The following is a 23933-nucleotide window of genomic DNA, read 5'->3' on the forward strand; positions in this document are numbered from 1 at the left end:
CTCTGTTTGACACTGAAATTAAAGACTCTCACACTTCAGTCGAGGTTGAATTAAATCTCATCTATGCTTCACTGAGAATTACAATACCTAGTGTCTTATATGATTAATCTAATCTAATAGAGACAATGTTTTCATAGAATATAACTCAGAGACTACAGCAGCCATGTTTTACCTGTAGAGGCACAGTAGCTCTGCTGGTGTGCAGATGAGCCAAGGTCAGCAGGTCCACTAAGATACGCACTCCGTTCGAGTCCATCACCTCCTTTACATTTTTCTGTCACACAAAACAAAAATTTATTACACAACACAAACTAAGACGTTGGTCATATGGACATGAAAAGCCAGAAGGAACATTCCCTAGCTCACCTTGTTGAGAATGAGTTTGTTGAGGAAGAGGATGAGTCGATCTCTTTCCAGTTTGTCTGTACACTGTAACCATAGAGACATTTTTTAGATTACAGGATTAATTAAAAAAATAAAAAATAAATCCCACTGCTGTAACTATGAAAACGCCTGCAGTGACAGTTTTCCTGTACTCACTCGGTCCAGCATTCCCACTATGTATTTTGTGTCAGTGAAGGGGCCAATCTCCTCGTAGCATTTGCCGTAGACTATAGCGAGCGCCTGCAGGCACAGGCACTTCATCGTAACTTTGGGTGTTAGCAGAAAGCGATGGTAGAGCTCGTTGAAGAACTCATATCTATGAAAAATGAGAGGGAGACAGAATTTCATTATCAGATCATAATGACATTGTCTGTGCAGCTGATTTGCTTTTTGGTATTCTTACGATCTCTTGATGGCACTGGATTCTTCGTTTTCATCCTCTTCAAGAAGCAGACGCAGATAATAATCCCCGATCTTTATCTCATCTGAAAGGCACTCGTATTTCACCTGCAGATAGCAACACAGGCGAACAAGTTTTTAGTTAGTTTTAGAAATAACCCAGTTCCTCTTTGTGGAATTCACGGAAGTATCGTGATACAGTGGTTAAGTATGACACTCCAGTCTGACAGGACTTCATCAGTGAGTGTAACATACTCTATCTGAGCACAAACCTCAAACTCCTGGTGGTTCCAGGAGATGACGGTGGCACTTCCAAGCTCGCGGTCCACGCTGAAGGCGCGCATTTCCCCCTCCAGAGCGTCCCGCAGCTCTTCCCTTGTCCTCAGGTTCCAGATGAGGTTGGACCGTGCGTGGTCGAGCTGGAATCTTTAGAAGAGAGAAAAAGTATTAACAAACATTATCTAGCATCATGTGGGGCAAGTATAGTTCTCCCTCTACTGGTGAATCTTGTACCTGTAGTAGAAAAGCTCCCAGTTGGATTCGATCTTTATTCTCTGCCGTCTTTTCCTCAGGATGACAGGCTTTTGGTTTGGGTTCTGAAAACAAACAAAAAGACAAAACAGTGAGGATCCAGGTCGGTTTAAAACTGTTCAATATTTGTCCTTTTTCAGCTTATGGCATGAAGAGAGTGGAGGAGTTAAAATGGCAACAACGTGAGCGACATTTCACACGGACAAAAACACCAGAGATAAATGTCACCAGAGTGAAGAAAAATGGAGACGAAAAACTGAACAGAAAACATTTGAGAATGGAGAAAGTCAGATATTAGAACAATGAGACAACAAACCAAAACAACCTTTAAAAAACAATGTTAACATCATACCGACATAAATAAATAAATAAGCTCATGAAACGCAAGAACCAAGATGGGATCCCACAATTGGGTGCATTCTGTAATTCTTCCAGGACGAGACAGGTCTTTAGTTGTGCATTTAAAATTGATTTGATTGATTTCCAATTCAAACCCTCATAAGTTGTTGCTTTTTTATGTAAAGAGCCCATTAGTTAGTAATTATGCCCAAAGTTGCATATGACTTCTTATTACGTGCAGGTTTAAATGTCCTGCCTCATCAAAAATGATGCGCCCAATTTATAATACTGCACCAGACACCAGTACAGGCTGCTTGGCAACGATCCTACTGTTTATGGTAATTATACACGTCTCAAACTAAGTGTGATCATTATTTATTGATACAAAACACAACAGGCACTGAACATGTCCTCCACTGACAACAGGACAAGAGGATGTGTCTTCTTATCTTTGCTCTCATTATCTATTGATAATATATTGCCTTGTTTTGTTTCCCTGCATCTATTTCAAGACATGCATGGAAATTCCTTGCCGATGATAGCTAGTCGTCGCCTGGCTGAATTAAAAAAAACACTCTCAATATGCCACATGAAGATGAAAAAAAAAAAAAAGTTTGGTCAAGACAAAGAGTATGGAAAGAGAACAGCATGGATCCCATTGGTCAGTCCTACTTACCAGGTTATTTCTGTCCTGCTGCATTGTTTGACAGCAGAGAAACCACACAAGACAAGGGGAGGGTAGGGCAGAGACAACACAGAGATTATTGTTCCTCGGATCAAACAGAGATGAATCGCAACAAAAGGGGTCACAGGTCACTAGACTATTGATACAAAGAGACTGATACAAACCTGTTACAAAATCCTGCTGCCTTATTAGCTAACAGGCCGCTAAATTTTAAACATTGTTCCATCCAGACTATCTAATGGATTGCTGACAACATCAAATAAACAGGGAGCGTGTGGTGCAAACACAGATCGATGAATGTGATTCGGTGGAAGCAAGCCAATCAAAAGGCACAGATGATCGGCTTCAGACATTTGGAGAAATTCAACACAAAGGGGTAGAAAAGGAAAAAGGGAGCCTGGTGGCATTCAGATGAAAAATGATTTGAGTTACAGCTCAGTTTGAAAGTCGATGCAGTTTTTGTTGAAAAGCCAGCCAGCAGAGGCCCCTCATTTAATTCAATGGGTTAGCTGACACCATCAACCTCCAGCCGCCCACACACTTTCTATATAAATGACGCACAGGGGTTCAGTCTGAAGTTTCTGTCACTGCCTCACGTCTCTGAAGTGCATGTCATCACATTAGCATCCTAAAGGAGGAATTCTTGAAAAGGGAAGAGGTGACCTTTGAATTTAAATAACATTTGGTCACATTCACCACAACAGACTGGTGCATGAATGAAATAACCTGCAATGGGAAAGTGTTTTCATAGCTGAAAAGAACAAGCCTGTTAAATCTACTGGATGTGAAACGCTGCACATGCAGTTTCAACAGTAACGCAAGACATAGAAAAAAAACTGATGTGATTGTATCTTGACTGGCTCCACAAGGTCAGGCAGCAACCGAGCTGGGAACGCTTTGCATGCAAAAATAACAGCAGCGACCCAAAAGTGTGTTATTGAGTTGGTCTCTCTGGACTCTGCAGTACTGCTCAGCGCCAGCAGGAGGAGCAGCTGTTAGAGACACCAGAGCAGAAGCAGCAACAGCAGCAGCAGCAGCGGTATCAGAGGCTTGTCAGCTCTTTGTAAACGAAAATGAATCCTCACCTCCTTCTGTGCGATGCCCATCTTATCCCTCCAATGCATCAGCACTACATCTGCCTTCTCCTTGGCAAACTTTTCCACCTCTTTGGCTGCTTTGCCCGCTATCCTCTGCCACTCAGGCACTTTGTTTCGGTTTAGCTGGTCCTGTCGGAAACAGATGTAAAACAACGATTATTTTTTTTCAAATGTTCCTTTCTTTTTTTTATTAAGGGATGCCAATACAAGACAAGTGTAAAACAACAGAAACATACTAAAACAAGAAAAACAAAAAACAAGACAAGACAAAAAAACAAAGACAAATGTTATACTGGTGTAGGCAGTGCTGTAGATGTATACCATAGATATGAATTGATGTTGTGGTGGAAGGTGGTCTGTGTGTATGTAAGCATGTGCGTGTCTGTGAGCATGTGTATGTGTGAACTGAACTAAACTGGAATGAGAAAGAGTATAAGCAAAGAAAAATATATGTGAAATGGGAGAAAAAGAAAGAAAAGAAAAACAAACTAACAACAACAACGATCAAATATTAAATCTTTATGAATTGTGCTTTTGCTCCCATCTGCAATAATATCCAATTATGATGCATTTCTCTGCTCACCGAGGCAATTTTCAAGTTGTCACGGATGTGCATCCTGTCCACATCTTTCTCTGGGACTGGGTCGGGGCTGTCCAGGTAAGCCAGCAGGCCTGTTGGCTGAAAACACAGGAGGAGAGGAAGAGAAAGTGAATGTGTAAGGACTTAAACAGGGTGTTTAGGCTGCCAAAAAAAACAACAACCTTTGGCTACATCCTGGAGTACTTTGCCTGCATCACTATCATTCCACTAATAGCCCTGCCGTGAGTACTGAAGAGGCAACAAACATTTGTTTCAAAGTGTCAACTGGGCTGATTTGGAGCCGTACCAGTATCCTCTTCAGGAGGTTCATGGCGACAGGGTTCTCTGCCGTCCAAAGTCCCACCAGGTGACGACTCAGTTGCCTGGTAAAGAGACATCTGATGTAAGCAGCTGATTCATCATGTTATTTATCAGAAAACACTTCTTTCTGTTTATCTACTGTCACAACTGAAGCGCTTCCTATTGTTAAATGCAATGAGTCTTTCTAAGGACAGGAAGAATAGCATTATTGTTTAAGCGGCTGGAAAAGGCAGTGTGGGTGTGTGTGCATGTATTGAGCTCGGACCTGTTGGTGAGCATCCTCTGATCACTGCTGATGGTGAACAACGACGTGTGCAGATGTCTCGGCAGAGCTCCTTCACTCAAGGCCAGATCCTGCATCTTAGTGGCTATTTCCTTGTCTCCCTCCTATAACAAACAGGTTTATCATAATCATGACACATGAAGACCAGAGAGAGAGAGTGTGACTCACAGTGATGAGCACCTCACCCACAGAAAGACTCACCTCAATAATGGCCTTCATCACCAGCCCAGCTCCCTTCACTATGGCCATAGAGGGATGCTTGAGACAAGAACATCACATTTCAGTATACAATTAATTTACAGTACATCAGTGATTTTACTATCAGAATTAGAGCAGGTACAGTAGGTTTATTCAACAGTATGTCCAGTCAGCTACCTGGAAGAGTTTGAATAAGGTGCGTCCATTGGATGCAGCCATCTCCAGCAGCATGTCAAACTGCTGCCCCTCAGTGGTTTCACTGTAGGGGGCGCAGAGGGCAAATGTTAAGAAGTCCAGTAAGGAGCTGATGACCAAAGCTCCTGTTCCATGGTCCTGGAAAAAAAACACAAAGTGAGAAATTAGATTGTGGAGATGGAGAAAAAAAATCTTTAAAGGGATAGTTCAACATTTTGACAAATTGGCCTATTGCCATAATCCCTATAGTCATAGCAGTAGGTTCGTTACCTTTAATTGTCGGTGCAAGCTATTTTTAGTACGGTGGAGCAGAGCCGTGAGCTGCTCAGAGCTACGCTACGGATGTTCATGGGATTTCTTGGTTTCCCTCATCAAACCCATCAAATAGACAATCCAACAACTCCAAAACGCTCTTGTGGATGTGTAAGGTTCCGTTATTATCTCATAGTGTGGTGAATGTGCAGGTCACAACTTGTCCACCAGAGCGTTTTGGAGTTGTTGGATTGTGTATTTGATGAGTTTGATGAGGGAAACCAAGAAATCCCATGAGCCTCCGTAGCGTAGCTCTGAGCAGTTCGCGACTCTGGTCAGCCATTCTAAAAACAGCTTGCACCGACAATTAAAGGTAACAAACCTATTCCTAAAACTATAGGGATTATGGCCATTGGCCAATTTGCCAAAATGTTGAACTATCCCTTTAAAACACATTTTCTAAATTAGCCAGAGCTCAAACCAACTTGCTGTGACAATGAATAGAAAATGTACCACATTCGTGATGAATTTTTCAAGGAGGTTTTCCAGGAACTTCTTGGATGACAGCAGCGACGCCTTGTTCAGCTGCTCCTGCCGCAGGTCGTAGTCATCGTGCATCGGCTGCAGGCGGAGATAAAAGAAGAACAGCAACAGAGACACCGATCAGTAGATCTATATCTCTACACATGTGTGAATGTGACTGATGTCTAGATAGAGATACTTACACACATAAGGGCACAGAGCATGTCTATAGCAGCATGTGTCACACTGTTGTTGTTCCTTTTTAAAGCTTTTACCGTCTTTACTCCCAACTTTTCCCTAAACCTACAACACACAAACATTTACAGACTTAGTAACACAAGCACATTACCGACATTGAAAAAGGTGAAGAAAAAAAAACTAAACCATATAAAAATAAAAATATAAACCATACAAATACTGCATTATTGAAAGAGGTCTGGGGTTGGATACACAAAGAATTCATTGCTTAAGAAGTGGCGGCTTGTTTTGTTTTTTTCTTTTTCACACTTGCCTTCACTTTTTTTTTCTGGACTACTCAGGGTAGCATCATTAAAGAGATTTTCCTTAAAGCAAAAACAAACCATTGATGTATTTATAGTGATCAGAGTCCTGTGGCGGTGTGAGGGAGACACCAAACTACTGCAGCAATGAATTTTTCAGGAAAACCAATTCTGGCTCATTTGCTTCACAGGAATGAGGAATAAACAGTAAATACAGTTCCTCTCATACATCTCAGTGACCCATAAAGATTAGAGGATGTATATGTGCAATATAAAGGAATGTAAAGGATTGAATGACCAGAGCAGATACTGGGAGAGAGATGGAAGCACAGGAAAAAAAAAAGAGGAAGAGATAGCGAGAGTGGGAGGTCAAGACAAATCGAGGCGGACAGCTCAACTGAACAGAGTGAAGTGACATAACCTCCCCTCTGAAGTGCATCTCTAAAAGGCCTGAGATGAAAGCAGAGCAAAGATAAAAGGGGAGAAGGCCGACCAATAGACAGCTCAGACAGACTCTGGAAAAGAACAAGAAGGATAAGAAGTAACAGACAGACAAAAGGGCAGACTGAGATGTATGGATTCATATTTACGTTGCATCTGTGAGTCCAGACCCTTGACCAGACCTTGGAATGACAGAGCATGCCTGTTATCAGCAGCTCAACATAGGTGGATTTTGAAAGAAATAAAAAGCAAGAAGGAGAATCAGGAGTTCTGCTGCTTTCTTACTTAGGGAGCTGGGTGAAAGCCTGGAAGCCGGCCTTGGAGGCCACCAAGCGGCGGATGGCCTGGAAATGGCTCTCCAGCTCGGTATTGAGAGCCGGCAGCTCGGCCTCCTGAGATAACAGAGCCAGGATGGCGTTGTTGATGAGCTTCTCTTTGTTCTCAGAGAAAAGACCCTGAGGAGAAAAGATAGAAAGAGAGAGATGACGATGGGGGGAAATCAGTGTGAGTCCTCCCTGGGCAGATGGGCAGTCATAAGTCACACAGGAGGTGAGCACACTCACGTCTTGGGTTACTGCGTGAAGCACTCCACTGTAGGATATGTTGGCATTGAATCTGAACACTGCATCTGCAAAGTTTCCATCTGAGGAAAGGAAGGTGGGACAGGGAAGAATTTCACAAGTGAATACCTCACCTTAAATTTTAACAACATAAAGAGTCTACGGCGTAACGACACTTTGAGCTGCTGATGTGTTACCATTTTATTCCAGACACAAAAACAGGCGGACATATAACATAACGTATTGCCATATGGAAGGAACACCCAAATCCCCTCACTGTTCTGACCATCTGGATGAAACACATTCAGACCGGTGGTGCTGTTATACAACTGTGTGATACCAGAGTAACAGGCACAAACACAGTGGAGCTTTGTAGTAAATCCTAATATTAGCCTACTAACATGGTCACAATGAGCATGCTAACATGCTGATGTTTGGCAGGGATTATAGTGACTCTATTATTTTAGTGTGTTTGTGTTAACATGCTGTTGTTGCTACTTAGCAGTTCACACAGTGCAGCTGAAGTTGGTAGTGTTTGGTCATAAACCGATTTATTAGACAAACTGATATTGTTCTGGGTGAAACATTGTATTAATCACAAAAGAAACTGAATATTAATTCTCTGGGATTCAAACCGGATGAATCCAATCAATTATTCACAAAGTTGTTGAAATGTTTTGTGACACTGTTTTCAAAACCATTTCAAATTCAAGTAAAAATCTACATGTAAACCAATGTGATGACATCATATCAATCTAACTTCATGCAGATTCAGGCCTTTGACTCACTGGGAGGTGCCGCCAGGAATTTGAGATGCAAACTCTCCACCTCCTCGTCCACGGGCATGCTCAGTAGGCCCCACCTTTGCCCTCGCTGCGTGGGGGCCATCTTGACGCACACGTCCCTGTTGCCTGACGCGCGGACTCCATCCAGTAGGCTGGCTAACAGGGAGTCCCTACAGACACACACAAACAGATTCAGGCAAATGCGTTGCAGCGGTGTGCAGTGGTGATGATGTGTGCTCAATAACAGCAATAGAGTTGAGGCTAAGCAGCAGATACAGGCACAAAGCAAATCACTCATCATGTAAACAAGGCAGACAAAGGGCAGACGAGGTCAGAATGCATCAAAGGAACCCAGAGGGCCTGCAGTGTGACTACGAAGGTGTGTGTGTGCTGTGTTTGTTTACCTTTCTGTGGAGGAGTACTTCCTGATCTGGCCTCTGATGAATTCAACTGTAAAGACCTGAGGGTTATCTACATCACAGATGAGAGCAAATACCTGAGGAGGGAGAGAGACAGAAGACAAGCAATACAAAGAGAGAGGGAGAGCGAGAGAGAATGAGGTCATGATACAGTTCATGTATTATGAAACAAAGACTGGCAGTTCAGTTAATGTCTTCACAGGACGACAACGAGACAGGAGAGAGGTTCTGAATAAATGTTTCAAGCTCAAGTTTTTATGACCTGACGTCTGAGTGCTCACCTCTCCAAAGGGTTTGATGGTGACTATGTTATATGAAGCCGGGTCTCTCTCAACTAGACACGTCTCTGTCAGGGCCAGGATGCGCTTAACAGGTTCCTGGAATAGATGAGCAGAAAGCACAAAGACCTGTGATAAAAATATATAATACAGTATAGAGTGCCTCAAAGTTGTATACAACTGTATGTTTTTTTGAGTATTGAAACTGTGAAAAGATATCAACATCCAACTCATCAAAATATGGGACATCAAAAACCTGTCGTGGCTCAATAACTTTAAATATAACAGTAGATAACGTCCTACCCTCAAAGTCAGACTAACCAGGAAAAATATCTTAAATCTTTTAAAAGACAAATTTCAAGAAATGACTTTCAGACATTGTAAATTAATTTAATATAATGTAATAAAATGACAGGAAGATTAATAAATCTGTGGAAGGAGCAACTTGTAAGGGTAGAGTATAAAGAAGATGAAGAGTGTTCTGACCGGGTGTCGGGATGTGATCTTCTGCACCACGAACTCGGCCAGTGAAGTGATGCTCTCATCTGAGCTGTACTTCCCCAACCTATCTGTCATGAAATCCTCGAAGGTCAGAGCCTCCTTCCTCAGCCGTAGCGTGATGCCAATGAAGTTCCCAGCATGCTCTATGGCGCTGCGGATGATATCATCCCGGTGCTCCGAGGCAAACAGATGCTGAGGGAAACAGGCAAGAGAGGGACGGGGGAATAGGGAGGAAAAGGAAATTTTTTATTTTCTTAAGAAAGCTCATACCCGACACAGACAAAAGCATCAGCACAAAGACACATACACTCGGTGTCTATAAAAGCATACCAGCCTGCTGAAGCCGCCGTAGAGGATGCAGAACCCTCCCTGGTAATCAGAGACCTCGACGAAGCCCTCTACATTCCGATAGTCGTACGAACACACCACCCGGTTGGTGTGAGGGTCGATCTGGTCGATGCCGCCCGGCGTCACCTCTAAACACACGGGCTTTCGCGTGTCACTCCAGTGATGCTTGTAGCAATTGTAACGCTGTTGAGAGACAACAGTTATATGTATATACTCCAGTTGATAGGATGCATTTTCTTTTTCTTTTTTTTTTGTTAAATAGATTTCAGTACTTACCCTGCCAGTTATCTTTCCCTCTGAAAACTCTGTTCTGAACCTCTGTGAATAAGGAAAAAAGAAACAATATTATATGATACTGCCAATTTACGCAGCTTTACTGCAGAATGTACAACTCCATTTAATTGGTTCTGTGGGGAAATACCTATCCTCGTTGACAGTTTGAAAAAACCTGGGTATCATCAGCTTATTTCTTTACATCAGCAACTCTGCTGATTCACATCTGTGATGAACACAGACAGTGAGTCAAAGGGTCTGTGATTTGCAAGCACTGCCTTCCTTAAACAATCTGGTGGACGTTAAGTAATTTTTTTTTTGCATTTCTTTTTAAACAACACAGCAAAAAACTGTGCAGCCGTGACGTGGCGTGAAAGTATGTGAATATGCCACGTCAAACACCACTTCTTCTTGTGAAATACGTGCACTAAGCCTTTTCGGTCACTGATGCAGCCGAGTGCCGTTCCTCACCAGCGCCTCTGTGAGCAGCTCTGTCCGGTGCTCTGTGGAGAACTTGAGTGTCTCCGACTTCTTGCCACTGCCTTTGCGGAATGTGAGGTTGAACTCTGTTCCCTGACCTTTTCCCACTGGGCCGATACCACAGATGTCCCCATAAGGCCACTGTCAAACACAGACAGCAACACAATGGATAAACATTGTTAAAGTCACACAAAGTTCAGACATAAAAAACTTATGGTTCTCCTACTTAGCATTACTTTTACAGTATATACCGTTTTAAGGTAACACTTTATAAATACACACTATTAAAGGACAATTCCAGGCGAATTCAACTCTGGGGTGTATTTTCATATCATTTTAGGTCTAAAAGAATGAATCTGAAGATTTTCAGTTTAATCGCTCCTGTTTTGCGGTAGTTGCGTCTGTCCCCGCATCGTCACGGCAGCAATGAATGGGAGTGGATGTAAGTTCCGCTGTTTAGGCTGTTTCCAGCCCTCAAAACCGCAATTTTTTTCCACAGACAGCATCAGATGGCGACTCAAACATGCACCGAGAAGTTTATTTACTTCAAGCAAGCCGACATGTTTGTAAAACTAGATCTAATTCAAAGTCTCCCGGAGTCTCGCGCGAGACCCAGTTGCTGTGCTCGGTGTGTTCAGGAGCAGTGGGAAAAGCTACCGTTTGTGTCATAAACACAGGAATATCAACTCTTGACTTGCTTCAAGTAAAAAAAACTTCTCGGCGCATCTTTGAGTAGCCATCTGACGCTGTCTGTGGAAAAAAATGTACACTTCAAGCAAGTAAAGAGTTGATATTCCTGTGTTTATGACACAAGCGGTAGCTCCGACTGCGCCTGAATACACCAGCACTGCAACTTCGGGCTCGCGCGAGACTCCGGGAGACTTTGAATTAGATCTAGTTTTACAAACATGTCGGCTTGCTTGAAGTAAATAAACTTGTCGGTGCATGTTTGAGTAGCCATCTGATGCTGTCTGTGGAAAAAAATTGCGGCTTTGAGGGCTGGAAACAGCCTAAACAGCGGAACTTACATCCACTCCCATTCATTGCTGCCGTGACGATGCGGGGACAGACGCAACTACCGCAAAACAGGAGCGATTAAACTGAAAATCTTCAGATTCATTCTTTTAGACCTAAAATGATATGAAAATACACCCCTGAGTTGAATTCGCCTGGAATTGTCCTTTAAGAATTAGTTATGCAATACTGAATTCTTCATTTATAACGCATGAATACTCATTAATAAGTAGTTTATACAGTTAGTGCTCATCAATGATGAGTAAAACATTTTTAACTGTGTTTATAAACTACATACTAATGAGTATTCATGTGTTATAAATGATGAATTCAGTATTTAATAAATGCGTAATAGTGTGTACTTATTATAAAGTGTTACCAGTTTAGTTTTAATACATGTTTTCGAAGTACATATCAAGCAGTTTGAGAGTTGTACACAGATGGAAGTGTTTACTAATCCACTGTAACTCCTCCTGTGGACACCCATAATTAGAGGCTGGTGTATAAACAGACAATGAAAAACCCCATATTATTATATAATCACTTACAATGCTGTAATGAATATGTACAACTACATTATAAAGAGTTGTAAACCATGAGGGGGGCTTACAGTAAAATGTCAACAATGCTATTTTTCTATAGTATTTTGTGTCGTCTTCTTTCTCATCATGCTACTGTGTGTTTAGCCACATTCATGAACAATAAGGTTGATGAATGAGGTTTCATGATTCATGGGTATTTTTTTAATTCTAACATATTCCATGTCCTGAATCAGTGTAGAGACATGCTGATGCACATTCACTGCAGCTCAGCACATTTAAAGGCCAAGCAAAAAAAGGAGCTTTTAGCAAAAGGGCTATTCACCTCAAATGGATTTTCAATAGTCACACGGAGCCAAGAACGGCACATCTCATTGTGAACCTGCCGGGCACGGCAGCTACCGCAAAGTTCTTCTTCGACTGGCTGCGCGCATACTGACCTGATTTGTTACTTCAAGCGTGGTAGGGTTGTACGTGGTGATGCCATGTGTCCCCACTGAGAAGACTCGCTTGTACCTGGAAGACACAAGAGGATGATTCAGGGATGAGTCAGACACAAAAGACGACCGATCGCCACAGAGCGACGCCTACAACGGCACAGCAGGTCGCACCGCATCAGCAGCTAACGTGTGAAACAATACAAGGTGAATGTGTGGCATGTATGATACAGATCCGGTTCGCTCTGATAGCTCTTAACATTGATAGGCTTGTGATCAAGATTTCCACTGTGTGTCATGAATATAAAGCTTTGTTGTGATCTGGCTGCAGTGGGCAGGATGGTGTAAGAGCAGCGCACTGATTTGCAACCGCACTTGTAGCCCTCCCTGAAGGGTGATGATGAGTCAAGGATAGGTGACATCACTGGAGCCCGCTTATCTCATGATGTCATCCCACAATGTTTATCATGCTTGTTTCTAGATATTTAAAGGGATAGTTCAACATTTTGGCAAATTGGTTCATTGTCATAATCCCTATATCTTTAGGATAAGGTTTGTTACCTTTATTTGTCGGTGCAAGCTATTTTTAGAGCAGCGGAGCAGAGCCGCAAGCTGCTCAGAGCTATGCGACAGAGGCTAATGGCCTTACAGAAACCAAGAAATCCCATTAGCCTCCGTAGCGTAGCTCTGAGCAGCTCGCAGCTCTGCTCCGCTGTTCGAAAAATAGCTTGCACCGACAATTAAAGGCATAGTTCACCCAAAATTCAAATTTCACTCATTATCTACTCACCCTCATGTCGACTAAGGGCTGGGATAATTTTTTTCGGAACAATTTCTCATGTCGGGGCTTCAATACAAGAGGGACAGTACAGACGAGCAGTATGGAGGTATTTGGATGTTTTTTGGTGTGTCATTTTGGATGAAGAAAAGTGAGCACCATTCACAACCATTATATGGACAAATACTGCTGCGCGGAACCCCCCCCCGTAACTCCGAGAAGGCACGGAGGACTCTGAAAATTCTCCCAGCCCTTAGTCGACATGAGGGTGAGTAGATAATGAGTGAAATTTGAATTTTGAGTGAACTATCCCTTTAAAGGTAACAAACCTACTGCTATGACTATAGGGATTATGGCAATTGGCCAATTTGCTAAAATGTTGAACTATCCCTTTAATGAGTCAATGGTTGAGATGATGCACAATGTGAACAGATGACTGAAGAAAGGTTTACCAGCTGCAGCAGGTGTCTGGTGAACATGTAGCTTCAAATCTTGCCCTAACTACTCAATGCAATGTACTTCAAGAGTGAAGTGACACAGACACTGAGTACTTCCTCATTAAATACAGTCATTACTACCAGGGAACTTGCCTGTTCTATTGTGTACTTAACACATTAGTTCTCTTGGTTGGGTTAGCAGTTACATAATGAGTCACTCTCTGACACTGAAACGGCCAACACTCATTTGAACTGTCGTGCTTTCTCACATATTAGGAAGGAAGTGTGAAATTCTACTTTGCCAATCTTTCTGCCATGTTGCACTTGCAAAGTGTGCATGTGTGTGTGAGCACATGGGCCGTGGTATGTTTATATCGCTCTGCAATATGGCAACGGCTTTAGTTGACTTTTGTTTTTACACAATTCATACTAATCCGCCCGTTGTTTGATTTGAAAACGGGTCATCGGAAGGTTTTGTTTATGTTATAAATAAAGCTTAGGGAGGTTTGTAGATTTAGGAAAAGTTAAATGTTGAGCGTGGAGTGTTTAAAGTGTTTAGGGCACATGCTAAAGGTTTATTTACATGCCTGTTCACCCTCGTACACCATGTTCTCTTAGCACCTCCACTGCACACACTTAACATGCTGACTCGGCTGCTTTGTGTCTTGCACATCCTCATTAGGGCCTGGACAACATTAAGAGGTCTGGTGATGTTAACATGTAAGCCAGTCCTATCAAAAAAGCCAAGTGAAAGAAGGGCCGAACTGAGATCTTACTTCCACATAATGCATTTCAACTTGTGTATAGCGTGCGTGATTAACACGACCAGACAGGACAGACAGACGCCTGAGGCGAGGCCGGAGTGGAATATTACGTCCAGACACATCCCACAGTCGGTCTCCTTCCCTTTGCCACACAATGTCATGTCTTTTTCAGACACCTTCCCTGTTAGAAACCCTCGTTCTTTTTCCTCTCCGCCGCTCGCTGTGTCGTCTTGGGACACGAGGTGTGAGACCAAAACTCTGTCCCGATCTCTGTACACATTCTGACCTTGGTGCTAAGTGGCTAGCTTGACTTGGGTGTCAGCACAAACCTGGTTAATTATTCATTCTCTGTGGGCCGGCCCAGCTCCCCTCCTACCACCCCCCCCCCCTCCCTTTAATTCTACAGTGGCACACAGGCGATAGCCACAACCCTCCCTGTTGTGTTTGGCTAACAATGCATGATGTGTCATCTTCACTGTACGTCTCTTCCTTTGCGGCAGCGTCAAATACTTGGGGGCAGAGCCAGTCACTGTAGTTTGTTATCATTATGAACAAGTGTGCAGAGTGTATATGAAGGACACTGGGCCAACAACTTCACTGTTGCTTTTGCACACATACTGTATTCCTTTGAAAGACAAGCAGTACAGAGAGAGAGAGGATTAAGAAATTGATTTCCTAACTGAATCATGCTAATTTTAATATATGATATATACTAATATTACATGCCTGTCTAGACAAGTTCATTGTGATAGATAGTAATGCAGTTATAAGCACAGAGGAGCAGAGCAGCAGGATCTTTGTCTAGAAGGCTGAGATACTGCATAAATGAATGAGTTGTGGTTTGAGTGAGACAGTAAATTAGATTATTTATCACGATAGGTAGAGAGGAATTCAAACAACCACTCTGGTGTGTTTGCATACCTTTACCTGTCTACAACAAATCACAAACACTTGACATTTCTGCTGACCGTTTTATAGCTCGTGCCACTGTGGTTCGCGCTTTCATTCGTGCAGCGATATGAAAATCAAATGTGCAGAGAGGGAGCCAACCTTGCGTTGGGCAATCCATCAAAATGAATGCAATTTCTGCTCATATCGCCGAGTCTGACAAGAGCAGACATGTTGGAGTGAATGGAAACCAATAGCTGTCATGATGGCAGACAAATATTCACAACAAAAGAAATGTAAATGACAGTGGTACGTACTCAGCAGTAATAGGATTTGATGCCAGTGGTTAAAGCACCCATGTGCTCATTTTATTGATCAATAAAGAAATATACACACCCAAGGAGAGAGCAGGCTATAAACTGGTTTATAGGTACAGCTGAGATCTTACATATAATTTGTGCTGGGTTTCACATTCATTCAGTCTTATACTGTACAGCAGCACGTCTCCAAAGCTTTTCCTTCCATATCCAACATTTCATAATGAAGCACGTTGTGCAACTTCCTGTATCCGACTGAACCTCAGCACAACTGCATCTGCTGTTTCGACAAAGTAAGCACGATTCCCCACAAAGGAGGCAGATGCGAATGACTAGATACAAACATCCAGGACAATGCCACATAATCCTCTAAACAAGACCCAACAAACACTGGATATACGCCGATCCAGCGAGGGGTCGACGCAGAGCTGGGCGTGAGCAGCATACACACAGGACAATGAAGGGAGAACAAGCGGGAAAAAAAAAACATAGGATACAAAGACGGTGAAAGCACAACCCTATACACAGGTACACAAATCAGATTAGGAATATATAGCCTGTGCATTTGTAGCAGTAAAGTGTCCTCATTGTTCGGGGAGAATCACAGAAGGCATTCAAAGGAGATTCAAAGGAGATCATGATTTGCATGGTCATGCTCTGAAAAAAAAAAAGAGTAAAGGAACGCTGTACTTGGCAAAGCAAAACAAAACAAAAGTAAAGCCCATGAAATGACACGGAAAACAGAGATATCATGTTTAAATATCATGGAAATGTCTTCTATTAGGAGGACACACACTCACACACAGAAAAATCTAATATACTCCCACAAGCTGGAGTCACAAGACTTGAATTAAACATGATCATGAGCGGGGAGAGAGGGGAAAAATGCTGCTGTAACGCTCGGGCTGGACACACATTACGGCCGTTTAGGTCTACTGCAAATTGAACAGCTGCAGAAATGCTTCCTGTGAAAGATCTGAGTGTAAGACAACATCCAGTGATTTTTTTTTACAAATTAGATTAGTCACCATATAATCGGAAAACATGAGGAAACACTGGTTTCAGACGTGTAAAAAGGAAACCAGACAGAATGTATGGGAAATTCAGATTCAACGCAACATTGTCCAGAATTTTTTTTAAAGAAGTTCCCAACAACCCGGTGCAGAGCAGATCACCAGTAATCTCCATGTCTGCTGCAGACAGCTTTTGCAATTTATTTCCATTCCTGCTTTTTAAGGTGTATATTCATTTTTTAATATATATGTACTGTATATGCAAGTGACCCTGTACAGAAGGTAACACATCAAGTGATTTGAGTTTCATGCTACACAGCTGTATTTCACAGGGCAAAAAGCAGCATGCTAATCACAGCTAAGATTCTAATTAAAGTTTGCATTTGGGGACATGTGCTGTATTCACAGCGAGCAGCTGGGCTTTTTATCTGTGGCACAGTAACTGTTTTAGTATGAAACAGGCTTCTCCATCTTCTTCTCGATTAAACTATCAGGCAAAAGATGAATAAACACAGTCTCAAGGGTTTTTCTTCTTTACTGAAGACTGAATTGTCAAGTAGGTTCTTTTTTCTTCTTTTTTTTCATGATCTACCTCCTACTGAAGACAAAACAATAGCACGCTATGTGAGGTGTGTGTGACACAAGCTGAAAGAGGATATCCTGACACAACACCTTCTATTTCTCTTCTTCTTCCTGTACGCTTGAAGCTCGGTGTAACCCAGCAGGTGAGACACAGACACAGCTACTAAACTGCATCCGACCCACTCATGTGAAACTTTAAAGTTTGCTTCTCCTATAAACCACTCAATTATATTACACAAGCTCCAAATAAAGTTTCTTTTTCATTTCTCTATGCATACTCAAGGCCTTTCTCATGGTTGACCACTTACTCATCCTGTTCTGCTCTCTCTCTGTCTGTCTGTCTCTCTCTCTCTTTTGAGAGCCAATTAAATTAAATACTAATAATATCAATAAATTAGGTTTTCAGACCCTTGTTCCATCCCAGGTCAGGAGGATGGCCGTGGAACCGAGTCAGCTGACACATGCTGACTAATTCAGATAAACCGGCACCAATGTGGGTTTACTGTGTCAGTCTGAATGGGGCATCGGTCAGTGTCCACTGTCCAGCGCACATGCTTCAACACTCGTCTCCGCAGGACACATCAGGGAGCATTAGCAGGATGGAGCTCTGATGATGGCTAATGCCCTGCAGCCCTACTTAAGTTACCCAAGTCAATGGAGGGCCGTAATGGCTCAGAGACATGTAGAAAGCAGGTAGTGGTAATGTGATCCCTCAGGCTCACTGCTCAAACTAGAGCTACAACATCATATTAGCCTGAGGGCCATAAGTAACAAACAACATCCCATCATTTCAGTCCATATTAACTCAAGTGAGTAATTCACCAATAATCTATGAAGTGATAGTAAACAGTTATGCTACGCACTGTAAAAGCGCAGATATTGATCAGTAGATGATCACTGATACTTGGGCATTCAGGCTGAAACTGTATTATGGCTTCATTCTACTGTAATATAATGTACCAGTTCACATCTATTTTTACGTTAATATCATGTGTCCTTTTGAAATTATACAAGAACAGCTCCCCTTGACGGAGACGTTATAAATACACACTGAAGCAGAAGTACTTCCTTCCCGTTTTGGGCACATTGAGAAAACTGGTTCACTGATATATGGATGTCATCTTGCTTAAGACTAGTTTTGTGCTGTGTTCACTGTCAATATCTGTTTCTGTGGGTTAGCTCTGGTCTGGATAACTGCTGATGAGTTGTTCAGCAGACCTCCTATCCTTAGCCGAGATAAGGAAGTCAACACAATGGAAGCACTGAGTCAGGACTTCGAGATTTTCCCGAACCTAAACTTAACAAGGAGATGAAGGGAGGAGCTGGGGTTAACGCTGCCTCGTACACAAAGACACAAAGAGGATTTTAAATCGACAATACCATCAGCTCTGAAATCCTATCGGTGAAGCTAAGAGGACAAAAAAAAAGAAAAGCAACTTGTGGGCCTTACTTTCCCCTCCAGGAGTGTTTGGTGGTGTAGAAACAGGCCAGGTCTTTGTTTTCTTTGACGACATTCATCTTTTCAAAGGACCTGCAACACAGAGATCGAAAAATTAAAGCCTTATTGGATATTCAACACAGATCAGCACTTACATCATGAGAACATGGAAGACCTTTATTTCATCACTTGAGGGGAATTGTTTTATTTTTAGTTATATGGCAGACAGGAGGTTGCCATATAAACCTGCAGCCAGACCTTTACAAATAATTACCGCAACAGGTTTATGTAACAGTAACACACACATTCCGCCGCACTGCCACACACTTAACACAGCCATTCAACATTTTGCAGCTCGGAGGGAGAGACGCCCAGCAGACAGACGCTCTCCCTACAGCTACGCCATTAATAGAGTAAACAGCAATTATCCATCATAACCAAGACCGGCTGATTCTTCAGTGCCATTACCTCAGCTGTAAGAAACGGCATCAATTCAGACTCGACTCTCGATTTATCACAACCCCTCTCTCTTTGATATCCCTACTCCCTCCATCACAGTTTTTTTGCAGAGTCAGTTTGTGAGGAAACGACTGGGATGGAGAATAAACACAGAGGAAGTAAAGGTCTCTGATCGCATGTTGCCATCGCAGGCACAAAAACAACACAGTGGATAGCCAGCTGAGCATGTGTCAATAAAGTCTGGTGCAAAGCCTGTGTGGCCTATTGATCCTCTTTAGATACACACAGGCTTGTCTTAGTGTCTCGCCCTAGGGTCTAATTCAGATGAAAAATCTTTGTAATTTTACTTTAAAGCCTCTAAATGCTCTCAAACCTGAGCAACAGATTGATTTTGTTGCCCCTAAATCGAAATTGTGATACTTTGTGACAAACAGACTGTTTCAAATAGGCAACGCAGACATAGCAGTCACCAGACCATAATAGAGAAAAAAAAGAAGGGGTATTACTGCCTCCCTTATCCTTAGTGCAGTAATTTGCCAGCAGCAGCACTGTAACAAGGGGAACCTGTGTCAGCACTCTGCCAGGATCCAGGAAAAATCTGACTCCAGTTTTCCTTCCTCTCCATTTCAGTGTGCACATGAAACAGGCGGCAGAAAAATATGTTCACATGATGGAATCCACTGTTTCAGCCAGGAGACAAGTGTCTGGTGTTCAAAAAGAGCAGGCCATTAATATGCTGGCCTCAAGTGGACAAGAAAGAGCCTGTAAAAACAATAATGTCCAGCATCTTCATAATTCTTCTGTGATGGAGAAACAAAGGTGCAAGGAACGGTCTGGGGCCAAGTTTTGTTTCAACATTTTTTTTTCTTTTCAAACATGCATTCATGGAGCTGCATAATGAATCGATTGCAGAGCGGGAGGGCTGATGGGAGGCACAAAGGGGAGTGTTAGCAGCAAGCAGTGAACAGCATGATCTTTGCTACTATGAAAGAGGGCAGTTCAGTTTTTATTATATTACTGAGATGAGTGTAAAAAAAAAAAGAGAGAGAGAGATGAAGGCAGCTTCCAGGACTGGGTCATGTGATCACACCCCTCCCAGCTCCCTTCCTGCCTTGTATGCAGATCAATAGCAAATTATTCACAGGCTATCCTTGGGGGGGAAACAAAAAAAAGAGAAAAAGTAAATATAACTGGATGGCAGCCCAAAGCAAAACACACAAAATTTACATGCTAACTTGTTCCAGACTGGTCTGTCTACTCCTTAAAGTTGTGATGAGATACAAAGTGATGTGGATGGTTGTGTCCTCTGCTTGTTGCTCTTCGCTAATAGGGAACATCTAAATAGGACCTACCCTGATAACTGCAAACCAAACAGTAATAGACTGCATATTACTGCCTAGGCACCAACCAACAGCCAAATCTGAGGGTAATAGCCTACATCATGGGAGTCAACTGTTGTGTTGATACTGTGCAAACACATGTTTTGCTCTGGCTGTTTGTTTAGATTAAGTTAAATTGTACCCTGTTTCTCAGAGCTGTTGAATAAAACGTTGAATCACCTGTTTTCTTTTACAAAGTATAAAGAAACTGCAGGTACAAGGGTCAAACTATCATGTGACATTACATCATTATATGGTCCTAAGCATTTTTTTTTTTTTTTTACATGTCCAGTTAAGATTTTGTTGGACATAAAACTATTACCATAACTGGACTGCCAGGGCAATAAAAGTTAGATTGAATTAGTAGAGCTGACAGTACAATCAAACATGAATCTGATCAAAGACAAAAGCACAATGAGAGTATTATGCTGGTACTAAGTAGTCTCTGCCTTATAGATTTCCCTTTCTTTTTCTGCACTGAAGACATGTTGCAAAATGCTCTCTCTTCATTTGCCAATTAGATGAAGCAATCGCTCCAGCAAGACAGGAACTCTTCACCCCGCAACTTCACACTACATCTCCTGTGGCTGACATTGAAATGCATGAACGACCTGCTTTCAAAACACAATACACTTGCCCATTTTTTCTCTCTCTCACGTGACTGTAAATATAAACGTTTAAAATGAAAGCGTCAAAATGGCGAAAGGTGATTTGTTAAACCCAGCCGAGGATGTGCGCTGCCTCCCGATCTGTCAACTAAATCCATGACAAGCAGCATTAACGTTACCTGGCTCTCCAGCAGCTTTAGCCAGACTCTGCTCCAGTGCAGCAGGCCTACGCGGTTTACTGTCTGGCTAAAAAGACAAGCACGACAGCACCGTTTGAGTGATGCAGACACTGCTGCTCCACCGTATTACAGCTGCAGACGCCCTCGGACACGTCTGTTGTCAGCGTGTGTGTGCCAAATGCAGGAAAAAGGGGGGCCGCGGCAGGCTAATGTTGGGTTAGCCCAAACGCTAGCCGCTAACTAGCACATCAATCAGGTTTTGTAGGGGGGAGCTAAGCTAAGCTAAGCTAGCCGCATTAGCATTAGCAGCGGGGTTCAATCAAGCAAACATGGAGAAGATGGCTTGGAGAGAGTGGCAGCCGCTGTGGCCTGCGTTTACCTGTAATATCGCAAACGGGTGTTGTTCGTAGCCGTCCCTCAGCCCCCCACCCTCCTCTGAGTGCGGCTGCTGCTGCTCAGTTGTCCCACTCCGATGCTGAAGGTGCTCAGTTACGCCGTTTCCCCCCCAACAGGGCTCAGGACGCTGCCATATTCCTGATACCAGAGGTGTGCTCCTGCGCATGCGCGGGGCCTGCCTGTCATGCGGCTGTCAGCTGATTGGTTTTGTCCAGACGCGGAATTAGCCGGAGAGCTGACCCGAGATCGGTTTTTCCAATCACGTTCTTTGGTGTTTGAATCGATGAAAGGAAGGAAACCGATCTCAGGACAGTTTATTCTGTCTGGGGACGTGTGTAACGGCACGAGCATATTACGTTTCTATTCGGCAAATATGAAAGTTTGAGTGAAAAAATTAGGATCTATAAGGATTAAACATCAGCGGTGGAGTTTATCACAGTACTTAGAAGGACAGTAAATGCTGTAGACTACCTATGTACAAAACTGAGGTAGGCCTACTTCAGTTTTCTCTTTTCATACTACGTTTCAGAGAAAATAACAAGGTTAGTTTTCATGCCACTCCTTTTATTAGTTAATGTACAAATATATTTTATAGGTTTTTTATCTATAAAATACGAAGTGCATATGTCATATTAAACTACACAGTGCTAAACGTAATTGACTATTGATTTAATAATAAAAAAAAAAAGAAAGGTTCCAGCCTCTCAAGGGGGAGTTTGCTGCTATTTCAGCATTTTGATCAGCAGTCAATCGAGTATCATTCAACTCTTCTCAGGAAACAAGAATAATACATTAAGTGAAAATTTTTACTGTAAAGGTGTTCCTTTTTTTTGTAGGACAGTTTAGCATTAGTAGCCTAACTATCTGAATTACACAGATAATGGGGAATAATTATTTTAGTAATTCAAAATATAGAAAGTTATTGATAGTAATCTAATTTAGTCAAAATGATTTGATGCACTAAACCTAATGAGCTAGAGATTAGGTTGCATGTCCAGTTCTTATCTTTTATTTAACCCTCTTCTCTGGTTGTATATTTTTGTTATATCATATGAATCCTCAAAAGGTAATCCAATCTGTTTGTACCTGTGTTAATTTGGACCATTGTGCCCTCTAGGGACAATGCTCCATCAATGCAGCAGTGCCTTAATACCATTATTAATATGTATAAATTGAGACCAGTCAAGACAAAAAAAAACACTGACCACATGCACCTTACCCTACTGTTAGTGTAACTCCTAACTACTCTCACACACAAAGGTTTACCGTCATCCTGTGTCAGGAAATTGCACTGTCTTCCATTCATTGTGCAACCTAACCACAACCCCAAGACCTCAGAACCTCAGAAATTGATTTCATTAGGGCCAGCCTTTGATCCTAAAAGTTCATCTGGTCATGACAGGGTCAGTGTTTATACCGGAAAAAGTTACAAAGAGGTAACAAAGTGTGTGTAAAACAAACAGATTAAAGTGACAAAGCAACAATCAAAGTCATTCACTGTACACGAGCCTTATGCCAGAAGATAATCTGACGTATACACCACATATAGATAGTATACTGTATGAAGAGTGAGTTAAACAGCAGCTGAGACCTTTATTCTCTTTAAATCTGAAACCTAGCAGTAGCAGTTAATATTAATCACTTTAAAGTCTCCTTGTTTTAAACTCTGTCTTATTACCAGAGTTAACATCAAATTACTTTATCGGCTGAATTTGTTTGTATGACTCATAATAGTTGTATTGTGTCTACTGGCTTTATTGTTTAATTGTTTGTTATATGGTATGTTTTTCTCTTCTTATTCCATTCTCTTTGCATTCCTCCACAAACCAATGACCCACATGTTTATATAATTTGATTTCTTTGACAGTTTACTGAAGTAGTTCACAGACCGCCGCAGCTGCTGCTGAACATCAACATCCACAAATTTTGATTTGTCACAAGAACTAAAACACGTGAATAATATAAAGTAACCACTGTGGTCTAGTCACGGTAGAACAGATACGCTTACATGTTGGACTCTCACAAAACTGAACATGGTTTTAAATAAAGTTGTTTCTATAGTCCCTGTTTCAAATTGCAAGTGACTCACCGCGATTGAAGGTAAAGGGGAAACATCTTGGCCTCTGTGACTGACTGATGTTGCACAGTGAACATGAGCGGGACAGCATAGAGTGGTCACGTTATGAGGCATCTGATTAGGTGACCAACCATGCGCTGCCCGTTAGTCTAACTCAATTACAGCTAGAGAGACATGAGGGGGGGGAAAGTTTCCTTCTTTTCTCTTAGGATCCTCCTTAACAAAATGGATAGTGATGTCCTTAAGACTTCAGTGAC

At 42.2% G+C, this 23933-nt stretch overlaps 1 protein-coding gene across 7 annotated transcripts in view; it reads right to left on the minus strand.

The window, feature by feature from the left end:
* The window catches only part of dnajc13 (dnaJ homolog subfamily C member 13), a 33722-nt gene extending 11929 nt beyond the window's left edge, over positions 1–21793 (minus strand). For 2 of the 7 annotated variants that reach the window (XM_085763929.1, XM_085763933.1), the window contains exons 1-28: positions 21583–21768; positions 18591–18671; positions 12365–12440; positions 10363–10512; positions 9895–9936; positions 9601–9801; positions 9256–9462; positions 8773–8868; positions 8477–8568; positions 8076–8242; positions 7291–7370; positions 7013–7182; positions 6877–6909; positions 5990–6089; positions 5778–5885; positions 4995–5150; positions 4821–4877; positions 4602–4723; positions 4323–4398; positions 4019–4114; positions 3424–3564; positions 2330–2347; positions 1297–1379; positions 1056–1209; positions 788–891; positions 541–700; positions 367–429; positions 173–274 (exon numbers count right to left, since the gene is read on the minus strand). In XM_085763929.1, the coding sequence (XP_085620055.1) occupies positions 173–274; positions 367–429; positions 541–700; positions 788–891; positions 1056–1209; positions 1297–1379; positions 2330–2347; positions 3424–3564; positions 4019–4114; positions 4323–4398; positions 4602–4723; positions 4821–4877; positions 4995–5150; positions 5778–5885; positions 5990–6089; positions 6877–6909; positions 7013–7182; positions 7291–7370; positions 8076–8242; positions 8477–8568; positions 8773–8868; positions 9256–9462; positions 9601–9801; positions 9895–9936; positions 10363–10512; positions 12365–12440; positions 18591–18658 (2922 nt within the window). In that variant the 5' untranslated portion in view covers positions 18659–18671; positions 21583–21768. Of the gene's footprint in view, positions 1–172; positions 275–366; positions 430–540; positions 701–787; positions 892–1055; positions 1210–1296; positions 1380–2329; positions 2348–3423; positions 3565–4018; positions 4115–4322; positions 4399–4601; positions 4724–4820; positions 4878–4994; positions 5151–5777; positions 5886–5989; positions 6090–6876; positions 6910–7012; positions 7183–7290; positions 7371–8075; positions 8243–8476; positions 8569–8772; positions 8869–9255; positions 9463–9600; positions 9802–9894; positions 9937–10362; positions 10513–12364; positions 12441–18590; positions 18672–21582 lie in introns of all 7 variants that reach the window. The other 5 variants (XM_085763932.1, XM_085763935.1, XM_085763934.1 and 2 more) reach the window with 3 other exon arrangements.
* Positions 21794–23933: the final 2140 nt, after the last annotated feature.

The sequence above is a fragment of the Trachurus japonicus genome, chromosome 20 (genome assembly GCF_045865225.1).
Source record: "Trachurus japonicus isolate A0001 chromosome 20, Traja_1.0".
NCBI lineage: Eukaryota > Metazoa > Chordata > Actinopteri > Carangiformes > Carangidae > Trachurus > Trachurus japonicus.